The following is a 13,767-nucleotide window of genomic DNA, read 5'->3' as shown; positions in this document are numbered from 1 at the left end:
GCAGAGCCCTCTGCGGTCTTGGATTGTATGGGGAAGGCAGGTAGGCTCCTGCCTTCCCCCCAGCCCTTCCTCCCCAGCCGATTGAGTCGTGTGAATGACCTTAACATCAAATAAAAGCAGCAAGTCCCAAAATAAATGCCAGTAAAAACTTGGCAAATAGGATGGTTTTCACTTGACATGTGAAATAAAATAATGGCAGCTATGCCTGGGGAAATCCATGATAAAATCCATGATGTCATCATGGAAAAATCTCTCTTGGAGCCACTTACCTTACCTCACTTACCTCAGAAAGTGGGAGGAGGCAGGGATGCTGTGTTTCAGCAAAAGACAAAAATGCCTGTGCATATCTGTTTTTCAGTCTTGAAACTGAGAGGATGACATCCTGTGATGATGGGGGGGCTTTTCCTATTCTCTTAAGGAAGCAGGTCTTTCAAAGGCTTCTGGAGTCTCCACTGTGTTTTGTCGTGCATCCACTGATGTACTTCAGTTGCTTTTTAGGTATGAATATTCTTAGAGGTCCCCTTTTTCTTCCCCCTAATTAGATCAGCATAGTTAGGCAAGGGAAGGCGTTTGTTTGTTTGTTTTGTTTTTAAAAAACAAAACAAAAGCCAGGTTTCACAAAGCCAAGCTCTAGAGGCAAAAGTGAAAAGAAATAGGTGTTTCTTTAAGAACCCCCCACAGTGCTATCAGAAGAGTATAAATGCAATTCTCCCAAGCTTGGCAGCATCCTTCATCTGATCCAGGCGGTGAGAAGATAGCAGGCAGAACCTCCTTCCATCACCATGCAGCTTCTGTGTCATATCCGAACATCAGGAAACCACAGAGTGATGTGGTCAGGGTTTCAGCACCCTGGATAGCTTCCAGTGAGCAACTTGCTCCAATGAAGCTTGTTGTCAGAGTTTGATTGAAGCCATAAATACCTCCAGGCTCCAACTATCCCCCAGGCTCTGCCTACCTGCTTGGACACCAGAGATAATTAAAAGGTCAGTCAGCCCTCTGGCCTGGAATCTAGCACTTCTCTTCCACTCCAAGAAGTCCACCTTGGCCCATTATTGCTACTGTTGTGCAGGCTTGGGGAGTGTGAGGTACTTGATATGGAAAAAAGTGGTTCAGTGCGGGGCTCAGGCTTAGTGAGAGCCAGTTCTGAGACCTCCAGTTCCAGGGTCTCCTAGCTGGCAGGCTCAGACTCCAACCTGGTGTCAGAATTTGGGGCTGGGGCTGAGTTTAGCTCTGCTGGCCCTACTGCTCCACTCTCCTCAGGGTCAGACTCTGTGCTGTTTCTCAGGGTTGTGGTCATCACATTCTGGTGGCACAGACTCCCATTCATGGTAGGAGACTATGGTCCCATGGGAGGTCCTAGAATCCACATTGTCAGGCCTGAGCACTGAAGAACTTCTGAGGTGAATTTTGGTGTGCAGCCACTAGTCATGGTGGTCATCATCGTGAGCAGCTGTGCGAGTGTCAGATTTTCAGAACGCACTCTACAGCTTGGCAAAACAACAATCCACATGGATTGTACAAATGTACAGATTGTAGCTCCAGAGCTCACATCGCTCTATGTTGCCACACTTGGTTACATTCCTCTGGTCTCACAATGGAGGTCAAGACTAGGATTGGGAACTTCACCTGTCATGGGGAAGCCCTTTTTGGTCAAAAGACTGATGACACTATGGAGCATGTTCACAGACTCCAAATGATGGACAAGAGCATGAGTTTCTCACATAGTGCAGAGAGATCTGGTAAGCCTATCTGTTCGGCTAGACCAGGGATTCTCAACCTTGGGTCCCCAGATGTTATTGGATTTCAGCTCCCATAATCCCCAGCCCCAATGGCCTTTAGTTGGTGATTATGGGAGTTGAAGTCCAACAACATCTGGGGACCCAAGGTTGAGAACCCATGGGCTAGACCATCTACTTCAAGATAGTCTACTCAACACTCTAAGGGTGTGCACAAATCATGGTTCGAGCACCAATTTGGTGCTCTCTCTTTCTTAAAGCTCCTGCTCCCTCCTCCCCTGCCCATGCTAAACTGGTGCTTGAACCATGGTTCATCCACACCCTTACAACACACCCCTACAACGCTCATGATTTTGTCTGCACTGCTACCAGCTATACAGGAAACAATCCACATTTTCCAATCTGAAGCTCTTGTCTTTGAAGACCAGATCTACTGCCTACACCAAGATAGCATGATTGGCTCAACAATAGGTCATGCTCCAAAATTGTCCCTCACTTAAAGGAATGGGAAGATATAACATCCAACAATTGGGTAATGACCATTGTGTGTTTAGGTTACACCGTTGAATTCAAGACTCCTCCATCCTTCTCTGGGATTTGAAATTATCTCATGAATTCTACATGTTGTTATTAGACATGGGTGCCATAGTAGTACTCAAGAGAAATATAATCAATGTTTTTTCTCATGGTGAAATCCCAAAATTTCTGTAATCCCTGTAATCTCTGTAATCCCAAAAGGGGACAGTGGACTTTGCCCATTACGGATCTCAGACACCTAAATAAAATTTTCAATAACTCCACATCTTTATGTTGAAGTTCAACTCATCCGCAGCCTCTTTCAAAGAACATTTGGTTCATTTCCATAGCTATAATGGCTGCTTATTTTCATATTTCAAAAGTACTATGTTTCCAAGATTTATCAATACAAGATCATTCCTTTTGGACTGGCATCAGTCCCACCACTGGCATCAGCACCATTGATTCTAGAGCAAGTGAAAAGTCATCTTCCTGCTAGAACATCCTGCTTTTAACTGGTTTGTTTAATTTTGGGTATTTTAATGGGTTTTTTCAGTAGGCTTATGAGATCACCCAGCATTGTGTGTGCATGTGTCCGTTTGTGTGTGTTCCCCACTATCAACTTTGCAATGCCTGGAACCATATGAACCATACAGTTGTAGGGGCACATAGGGACACCTCAGTGGTGTAATTTGTAAAGATGTCTCAATGACAATTCAAAATGGCGGAACATTTGAGGTGCAAGTGGTGTACCTAACTTGGTGCACCATCTAACCAATTTGAACCAAATTTGCTACAGTTTTAGTGAGTGTCACATAGGGACACCTCAGTGGTGTACTTTGTAAAGATGTCATCCACCCCAATTCAAGATGGTGGATGCATAAACGTTTGAGGCGCAAGAGAACTAACTTGTGAACCACCTAACTAATTTGAACCAAATTTGCTACAAGTGTAGGGACACATAGGGATGGCTCAAGGACATAGTTTGTAATGATGTCATCCACCCTGATTCAAGATGGTGGATATATGAACATTTGAGGTGCAAGACTGATTTGGACCAGATTTGGTACAGTTGTAGGGATACATAGGGACACCTCAAATGCATAGTTTGTCTGCCAATTCAAGATGGTGGATGCATGAACATTTGAGGTGCAAGTGAACTAACTTGTGAACTGCCTAACCGATTTGGATCAAATTTAGTTCAGTTGTAGGGATAGTGAAAGTAAGGTAGGCATATTAGTTCTTACCAGAACAACTTGTTTTATTTTGTAAACTGCCTACATAACTTTGTGTTAGTATATAAACAAACTCTTGACATGGCAGAGCAATGTTGCTACCACAGCTAATCATTAATGTGTGGGGGGGGAAATTGGATTATCTGATGGTGCAGAAAGGCCAACACTATGGCCAGTGGTGGCCCATGAACACGCCTCCGGGGGAGGTAGCGGGAGGCACCTTTAAGAGTAAATTAATTTGGTGCTCACCTCTGCCACCGCGGCACCTGAATGATCTGGATTGTGATCCATTGTATCCATAAGAACTGGGTTTCTGCGCCTGCGCAGGGACCTCCCGGGCTGACTAGCTAGCTCCTCTTCGCGCCCCGCCCGTCTGCACGTGCCTTGCAGCTTCCGTTGGAATCGACGGTTGGGGCGCCTCTCCTGCAGTTTTCTCTTGACCGCCAAAGCGCTTACACCTCTTGGCTGTTGCTCCTCAATTGTTATCAAAAATTTGACTTCGGACTGTTTGACTATTCTCTACTGAGCGGATTAATTGGTTTGACTTCAGAACAAACAACGGACTTGATTTTGGGACTCTGATTTTAACTACGAAGTTTGTACAGGACGGTTTTGACTCGGAACGGCGAACGGACTTGATTACGGACTCTGCTTTGTTTGTTCCTAAGATTGTTTACTGAATTTGACTTGGAACGGCAATTTGGACAATGGAAGCTAAGAAGACATTCAAACGGTGTGAAAAGTGTCGAGCAAAGTTGCCTTCGACTGATTATCACGACGCCTGTTTGATGTGCCTAGGAGAGAATCATAACACGGCGGCGTGTAAGATATGCTGCTCGTTTTCAAAACAAACTAGACAAAATAGAGCTCTCAGGCTTCGAGCTGCGTTATACGAGGAGGCACTTCGACCGCCAACTCCTCGTCCGTCGGCGTCGATGAGTTCCGGATCGACATCGGGAGCTTCGATGTCGAAGGAGTGCGGTGCGTCAAGCTCCCCGGGATTGGGTTCCAGTGGGTCTGCTGATACGCAGTCTAAAACCGCTGTTGACACTCTGTTTAAGAAACCAAAGGAGGTTTCAAAAAAACGGAAGCATAAGGATAGAGATCGTCATGCTTCTGAGAGGGAAGGTCGCCATCGTGAGGAGTCTCAACATCGAACTCCCTCACCGACGGCAGCACAGATTTACGACGTGGACTCGGCTGAGTCCCCTACAGCCTCGACGTCGACACCTTCGGTATCGACGGTCAGGATGGTTTCGGCTTCGACGTCAACTTTAGTCTCGACATCGACACCAGCGTCGACATCGAGATTGGACCAAGGCAGTCTGGGACAGGCGTCAACATTGGAATCGACATCAACATCGATATCGACGTCGAGGCATTTGCAAGTCTCGGCATCGGAGCCTCCCATAACTGCCCAGGCGGTGTATGCCATTCCTCCGTCGGCGTCCACGGTGCCGGAGCAGATATTGAATGTGAGCACTGCTCCTTCGTCGGTGTTGACGGCTTCGACATTGAGGAGGATTCCTCATCTTTTGTCACCGGCATTGACGCCGGCACAGTCCCCCTCGACGCCGAGGACTCCGAGTCTGGCTACACACGGGGACGGACTTAGAGAACTGCTGGAGTCGAGTTCGAGTACCCCCTCGGGTGCAACGTTTTGCGGCTTCCTGTCGACAGGCTTAGACGAGGGTCCTGGAGGTGGAGAGCTGGCTGATCTGCCTCATGTTGCCTCACTGACACCAGCAGTGGTCCAGGATCCAAGAACCGATGTCGGATGCTCTACGATGCTGCAGCCAACTCATTCCTGCGGTTTCTGCCATGGTGTGCCAGATGATTATGCAGAGTTCTTGCGTTGGAAAGCGGCACAGGTAGAAATGCAACCAGTGCAAGGGCTGCGGAATTTTGTGCAGGCTGGACAACTTGCTCAGCCGCTGCTGCAGTCAGAGCATGCAGACCATCAGGGGCCGTCTATGAACTTGCCTATACAAACACCATTGGTGCAAGTTCAAACTTACCTTCCAGAGAATTCACAGTTACCTGTGGTCCAGACGAGGATGCCAGAAAAACCTGCTGGGAAAAGAAAGAGGAAAGCAACACCTCCTCCTTCTGAACCATCATCTTCACCCTCTGATGACAGTGAGGACGATGAGTCGGGACCGGCCTCTGACAGAGATGATATCAGTCGTAGGTCGGACCCCCCTTCGGATGTGCCACCAAAACTATCCACCTCGCCAACTGAGGAATTGAAAGCTTACCATATCCTCATAAGGGACATCGCTGAAGCCCTGGGCATGGACGTAAGCTCTCCGGATGCGGACGTTGCTGACCCGGTCTATAATATGATGAAGCGGTCTAAGACTTCGCATCCTGTTGCCCTCACCATGATTCCTGGGATAGACAAGGCTGCGAAGGTGGCATGGGACTCAGTGGGGGTCGGGGCTCCGACTTCCAAGCGCATTGAGAATTTGTATAGGGTGACTGAAGGAGAGAACTCTTACCTGTTACGTCATCCTATACCGAACTCCTTGGTTGTCAGTTGTGCTTCATCCACCAAGAGTGGACACCGTCATTCCACGCCTGCTGACAAAGAGGGGAGGAAAATGGACGTTATGGGTCGAAAGATCTATAGCACCTCCAGTTTAGCAATTCGTATTGCTAATTATGCGGCGTGTATGGCACGCTATAACCATTTACTTTGGGATGCGCTCTTACAGGATTCATCCTCTTTATCTCCGGAGGACTTCCAATGGAGATTTAATGATGTGTACGAAAGAACAACGGCAATATCGCGCCAACAACTGAGCGCATTCAAACACTTGTCGGAGACGGAATCGAGAGCAATGGTGACGGCAGTGATCTTGCGCAGGCATGCGTGGCTTCGCTCAGCAACCCTGCAGACAGACATGAAGGAGAAAGTCGAGTCCTTGCCATTTGACGGCAAAGGCTTATTCCATGAGGACACGGACACGTCAATGGAGATGTTGAAAAAATCTAAATTCACTGCCCGCACCTTTATGGTGCCTTCGAGCGGTTCCAGCTCAACTGCAAGGAGCCGCACTTATTATCAGAGAAAGAGTGATCGGTATCGGGACCGCAAAGAATACCGAAAGCAATTCAGACCTTACCAACGCGGTAAGGGCTTTAACCAAAAACAAAAAGGGAAAACAGCTCGTCAAGGCGACAAGGACGCTTCCAGCAAGAGCTTTTGACGGGTCTGTTCGTCCACTGCATCAGTTTTGCAGCAGCCAATTAAGTCCAACGCTACAATCCAGGACCTACTACATCGGCCCTGTAGTTGCCAGGATCAACATCAAACTGGCAAGCCGTGCGCCAGCATGGCACAACATAACATCCGACTGGTGGGTACTAAGAATAGTGCAGACTGGATATGCGTTGGAGTTCGAGACAAGGCCTCCCTTCTCTGGACTGGTCTATACGCCGGCCACAGAAGTGTTGCGGGAGGAGGTCAAGGTGCTGCTGGAGAAACAGGCGATCACGCGGGTGCAATGGGCGAACAGACTGACTGGCTACTATTCCCGGTATTTTCAGATACCAAAGAGAGACGGTGGAATAAGAGCCATAATGGACCTGAGGGGGCTCAACCTCTTCATTCGGACCAGGAAATTCAGAATGGTGACGCTGCAGGGAATTCTGCCTCTGCTGGTGAACGAACAGTGGGCAGTTACTCTGGATCTCAAGGACGCTTATTTTCATATCGGGATACAGGAGAGTCACCGCAAGTTCCTCCGGTTTACAGTAGGGGCACAGATCTATCAATATGTGGTGCTTCCATTTGGACTTTCTACTGCGCCCAGAGTGTTCACAAAGGTGACGGCGGTGGTTGTAGCCCACCTACGAACTCAGGGCTTGAGGCTGTATCCGTATTTAGACGATTGGCTCGTGGTGAGCCACGACAGGAGTTTACTTACCCGCCAAGTGCAGATGCTGCTAGCCTTATTGGAGTGCCTCGGCATCAATGTGAATTGGAAGAAGTCGAGACTCGAACCCATGACTCGAGTGAACTTCATCGGAGCGGTGCTGGACTTGGAATTGGCCAGGGCGTTCTTACCTGCGGAAAGAATTACCCAAATGCACGAACTCATACGTCACTTTCAGAGGACTCCACGGCAGCCAGCGGTTCAAATCCAGCGGATGTTGGGTTTGATGGCATCATGCACCGCAACGGTGTCACACACGCGCCTCCGCATGCACACATTGCAGCATTGGTTTCTCCACAACTTCCGACCCAATGTGGATGGCCAGAATATGCACTTGACATTACCACAACATGTCCTCGCCAGCCTGGGGTGGTGGCTAGACATGGGCAATTTGGGCAAAGGAGTCGAGTTTGTGTCCAAGGAGCCCACCTCCCGGATAACGACAGATGCCTCGATGGCGGGCTGGGGTGCGCATTGCGCCAGCGTATGCGTGCAGGGGACATGGACCCAGTTGCAGAGACTTCAGCATATAAATTACTTGGAGCTATTGGCTGTGTTCCAGGGCCTAAGGGCATTCGAACCTATGATAAGGGGACGAGCAGTACAGCTGGAGTTAGACAACACGACGGCGATTGCCTACCTCAACCATCAAGGGGGGACAGTGTCACTGTCTCTTTGCCTACTTGCGAGAAAAATATGGGACTGGTGCATTCAACATTCAATTCACCCGGTGGCAATACACATAAAGGGTGTAGACAACTGCTTGGCCGACAGGCTCAGCAGGGACATCAGTTTCAACCAAAGACACGAGTGGGAAATCAACCCGATGTATCTCGACAGGGTGTTCGAGATCTGGGGGGTCCCATCGATAGACTTATTTGCCACGGTTGCCAACAAAAAGTGTGTCAATTATTGTTCGCGTGCGGGCATAGGCCAAGGATCCCTGGGGGATGCTTTTCAACGGGCCTGGAAGACGGGACTGTTATATCTTTCCCCCCCGCTGCCGTTAATGGGCCGTGAGGTTGCGCAGATATTGCGGGACCAAACGAAATGCATACTTCTGGCCCCATGGTGGCCGCGCCAGCCGTGGTTTGCCACACTTCTGGGAATGTCTCATTCAGTGTTCCACAAGTTCCCCAAGGCTCCAAACCTGTTGCAAAGAGAACACGGAAAGGTGTTACACCCCGATGTGCACTCTCTCAAGCTGACCGCTTGGAGAATCAACTATTAAACAACATCTTACTAAACAGTAGGCGTGCGTCGACAAGACGCAGTTATGCCTGCAAGTGGAACCGCTTCAAGAGTTATATGAGGGGGAAGAGTGTCACGCCATTGCGTGCGACCCCTCGGGATGTGCTACGTTACCTGACATCACTCAAACTGAGTGGATTGGCGAATGTCTCCATTAAGCTGCATTTGGCTGCAATCTCGTCAAAGCACAGGGGATGGGATGGGTCCACGGTTTTCTCCCACCCGGAATGTAAACGTTTCCTGAAGGGTGTTAATAACCTTTACCCGCCTGTGCGCAGCCCAATGGAGCAATGGAGTCTGTCTTTAGTACTCTCTGCCCTAACGGAGGCACCTTTTGAGCCACTGGCGACTGTTCCACTGAAGTTTCTGACCTTGAAGGTGGCATTCTTGGTAGCCATTACATCGGCTAAGAGAGTGAGCGAGATGACGGCCCTGCGGATGGATAGACCCTACACTCAATTCTATCCACACAAGGTTGTGATGCGTCTCGATCCGAGATTCCTGCCGAAGGTGGTAACAGATTTCCACTTAAATCAAGACATAGTGCTACCAACTTTTTTCAGTAGTCCGGAGACGGACTTAGAGAAGGCCCTCCACACGTTGGACGTGCGTAGATCACTCCTATACTATTTGGAGAGAACTCATGACTTTAGGAAGAGTAAAAAGCTTTTTCTCTCCTTCCGGGGGCGTAGCAAGGGCCGTCCAATCTCTCGCCAGAGACTTGCTCACTGGCTAGTGGAACTGATTTTCCTCGCCTATAAAAGCCAGAAGATAACACCGCCAAAGACGGTTCGGGCTCACTCTACTAGGGCCTACGCAACGTCTGCGGCACATCTGTCAGGCATTAAAATGGCAGATGTCTGCCTGGCGGCGACATGGTCATCGCATCTACCATTCGTAAAGCATTATGCTCTGGATCTGCGGATGGCTAGGGAGGCGAATTTTGGAAGATCAGTGTTGAAACGTGTGTTGGCATAGCTGGGGGTCATCTGCACCCGCCTCCTTATGGGGTAGCTTGCTAAACACCCAGTTCTTATGGATACAATGGATCACAATCCAGATAAACAGGTTGCTTACCTGTAACTTATGATCTGGATGTGATCCGTTGTATTCATAAGTCCCTCCCAGCCGGCCCCGCTGCAGAATGCCTGGACTAGTGGATGCTGGTGTACGGATCGTCACTTATATGGCGGTCTGCGAGAAATCTGAAGGAGAGGCGCCCCAACCGTCGATTCCAACGGAAGCTGCAAGGCACGTGCAGACGGGCGGGGCGCGAAGAGGAGCTAGCTAGTCAGCCCGGGAGGTCCCTGCGCAGGCGCAGAAACCCAGTTCTTATGAATACAACGGATCACATCCAGATCATAAGTTACAGGTAAGCAACCTGTTTCTGCTTGGAGCCGCAACGTGCCGCCCAGCAGCCCCTATGGTGGGGATGTGCCTCCACCACTCACCTGGCCGCTAGCAGGGGCTCGGCTCTGTGGAAGCCAGGTGAGTGGCAGAGCCGCTTCCCTGCCGTAGGGGCTGCTGGGCAGCACGTTGTGGCTCCGAACAGCGTTGAGGTGCTGTGGCGGCGCAGGTGAGCACCAAATTAATTTACTCTTAAAGGTGCCTCCCATCACGCCCCCGGAGGCACATTCACGGGCCGCCACTGACTATGGCCATGAATTCTGTGCATACCCTGAATGTCTGCAGGGCATTTTCATGTATATCTGAAAATGACAAAAAAGTTTTGGAAATCAGATTTCATGTTTGTTTCCTTCCAAAAAGGTTGGAGGAGGAAGTAATTTTGAGATCTATGCTGAGATAGTACTTAAGAGACAATATAGTGCTAGCATACTAAGCTTAGGTTTTTTTTACTACCATAGGGATTTTGGTGCATTCGGTAAGGGGTATAGCAATATCTATAGCATTCAGGCTTAGGGTTAGAGTTCACTCACTGGTAGATATCTCCAGGGCGGCTATTCTGAGCACTTCCACATTTGTCCACCACTAGCAGATTGACAGTATTGTCAGGGATATAGCTCTAACTGAACAAGGGGTGGGGTGGATGTCCCTGTCAGAAAGAGGGCCCACCAGCTGAGCAACAGCTTGTTCTTCACTCTCCTCCTCCTTCATCTTCAAAGAAAAGGGTGACAGGGGTCAAAGACCATCTTCATTTTTTGTCCCAAGGCCCTCTCCAGTCTTGCTACACCCCTGGATTTAGTGAAAGTTCATTTGTGTGCTACTCTACTTGTTGGAGTATCCTTTTTTCAAACTGTAATAGCCTCCAACCCAAGCAAGCTGCTGAATTTCCTGTCGTCACAAGATGTTATCTTCCCATGACAAAGAAAGAAATGTTAGCTATTTCTGGTAACAAAGATGATGATATCTTGGACAACCCTGCCCTGGGTCTGCACTTTCCATATAATAGAAGAATGGGGGTGTCCCTCATTGTCAGAATATTACATTTTGGGAAGACTTGTTCTGTCTTTCCCGATTGGCGATATTATGTTTAGTGTTTATAAGCACAACTGAATTGTTCTGCATAGCTGGTTTATTCCTCAGTTGTGGTCAGGGGAGAATTAAGCCTTTTGCCACCCATAGGCAGCCAAGGATTTGCGCCCCCACTGCCACAGCAAGGGTAGGGGTGGTGAGGGGGAGGTTCCCCCTTTTTTCTTCTAAAAGCCACTGCAGCTGCAGGATGGGGGCAGCGGAGGCCACACAGCAGTGGCTGTGGGGAGGGGGATGAGGGGAAAGTCCCCCCTTTTACTTTAAAATGCCACTGTGAGGTGGAATGGGGTGGTAGCAGGGAGGGAGGTGGTGGGGCAAGGTGAAAGTTCCCCCTTTTACCTTAAAGCAGCACCGCTGCATGGTGATGAGGAGATCTCCTTCCTGCTCCCCTCCTTCCTCCCTAATGAGTGCATACCCCATCTGTAGTCCATTATAGGCCTTTCTCTGCGGAGAAAGGGGACGCACACTCATTTTTAACCTAAAAGGGGAAACATTCCCCTTGCCCCACCACCACCCTCCACGCTACAGTCACTGCCACCCCATCCCACCACACAGTGGCATTTTAAAGTAAAAGGGGAAACTTCCCCCTTGCTCCCCCTCCCCACAGCTGCCACTGAGCTGCCTTCGCTGCCTCCATCCTGCAGCAGCTTTTAGAAGAAAAAGGGGGGGACTTTCCTGTCGCCCTCCCCCACCCTCACTGCAGCCACCGTCACCCCCAGAGAGGGGTGGCAACATTCACCGCTCCTCAGATTTTGCCGCCAAAGGCAAGTGCCTACTTTGCCTCTTCTTAAATCCACCACTGGTTGTGATAGTCTCCTAACTGAGAGGACTCTTCCTACCATAGAGGTTCCAGAAGCTTTTGGAAATCCTTCCTCCTGAAATGATTAATCATCACAGGATGTTATTCTTTCCATAACTTTACCCTCACAGGTAAATCCACATTTCTTTCCCTGTAGTTTCAGCTAAGCATGTTTGGTGCCTTGATAAAATATCAAGGTAGCTGCATCAAGCATTTATCTTTGGGTTGATCCAGATTATGCTGCTTTACTGGAATGGTTACAAATTATTTTAAATTCCAAATTGCCTCAAGAGAAGCAGATGGCATCATGGTTTTTTTGGAATCCATGCTCAGTGGGAGAGGAGCCTAACATAATTCCTCACCAAATCATGTGATTTACATCTACACATTATGGGCAAAAAAGTATCAGCACAAGGTACTTCTGTCCTGGTCCCTCCACTTTTAGTGAGGGACTGTTTTCCTGCTTCTATTTCTTTGCCTCCATGCAGGGACAACAGGAGGAGGTGTGGTGTCATTTGTAAACACCCATAAAGGTTTCTTGGCAGGAAGAAAGAGGAAAATCTAAAATTCTTCTGTCAGTTTACCATTGCTCAAAAATGTTTTTAGCATAGTATATTGAGCAGGATTAATTTTGGTTTCTCATATGCAGGAGCTGATGGCTATTGGGCTATGCAATGTCTTCAGTTCATTTTTTAAAAGTTTTGCAGTTAGCTGTGCTATTTCTACAACAGTTATTCAGGAAAAGACAGGTGGGAAAACTCAGGTGAGTTGGTTAATTAATCTTGAAAGCCACTGTTCCTTTCAAACTTTTATTTAAACTTATTTAATAGGGTCTTTTTTTACGCATTGTGGCATTCTTAGACTGGGACTGTAGCTAATATAGAGGTAATTCACACAATCAAAAACTGTGTTCTACTTGGGTTTGGAAGCTGTGTGCTCCCAGTTTTCAGTTGTGTGGAAGCAAGATAAGAGGAAAACCTGGGTAGAAGTGATTGTGTGGAAGCAAGGTAGGAGGAAATTTTCCTCCTACCTTGCTTCCACACAATCACTTCTACCCAGGTTTTCCTCGTATCTTGCTTCCACACAACTGAAAACTGGGAGCACACACAGCTCCCAAACCCGGGTAGAACACAGTTTTTGATTGTGTGAATTACCTCATAGTTTCAGAGTAATCTTTATTTAGCTTAATAACTTTAAAATGAAATATGAAGTTGATTGATTGCTTTGAATACTGGGTGACATGTTGTGCAGAGAAATGGGAGTGGGTCTGAACTGCCTAAGCTGCTGTGAACACCTTAAAGAATGCAACTATTTAAAGGTGCGCAGTCACACTTCCATGATGCCACTTGTATTATTTCAGGTTCAGAACCACCCGCATTTCTCTGTGCAACAGGTCCAGCCACTGTCTAGTAGGCAGTATGGACTATCACTGAAAAAATGGACTGCATACCACAAGGATCTATGATAGTTATGGTGAACAATAAAAACAAGGCATCAGAGTTGAGGGCTAATTGTCTGACAAAGGAATAGGACTTAGCAGCAATTTACTTGTTCTTATTAAGAACAAGTAAATTGCTGCTAAGTCTTATCCCATTGCTTTAAATGATACTTAGAGACAAACTAATGATGTGATAAATTATATGTCATAGTTGTCTCATTTCTTTTTAAAAAGCAGTTGTGGGGTGTGTGATCAGGACTGTGGCAAAAGTGAAGGGTGTTGTTTTTTTAACCCTTCCCGTGTGCCATATTCCTGCCAGATTCACCACCAGAGTGGCTTTTTGCCCCTGAAAATGCCATTT

General features: G+C 48.0%; 1 protein-coding gene across 4 annotated transcripts in view; it reads left to right on the top strand.

Moving 5' to 3' along the window:
- The window catches only part of SLC26A8 (solute carrier family 26 member 8), an 87,625-nt gene that overhangs the window by 36,910 nt on the left and 36,948 nt on the right, over nt 1-13,767 (top strand). For all 4 annotated transcript variants that reach the window (XM_053244580.1, XM_053244577.1, XM_053244578.1 and 1 more), the window contains exon 10: nt 12,618-12,731. In XM_053244580.1, the coding sequence (XP_053100555.1) occupies nt 12,618-12,731 (114 nt within the window). The remainder of the gene's footprint in view (nt 1-12,617; nt 12,732-13,767) is intronic.

The sequence above is a fragment of the Hemicordylus capensis genome, chromosome 4 (genome assembly GCF_027244095.1).
Source record: "Hemicordylus capensis ecotype Gifberg chromosome 4, rHemCap1.1.pri, whole genome shotgun sequence".
In the NCBI taxonomy this organism is placed as follows: Eukaryota; Metazoa; Chordata; class Lepidosauria; order Squamata; family Cordylidae; genus Hemicordylus; species Hemicordylus capensis.
Note: the sequence above shows the minus strand (reverse complement) of the source record. Positions and strands in the feature narration are given on the sequence as shown.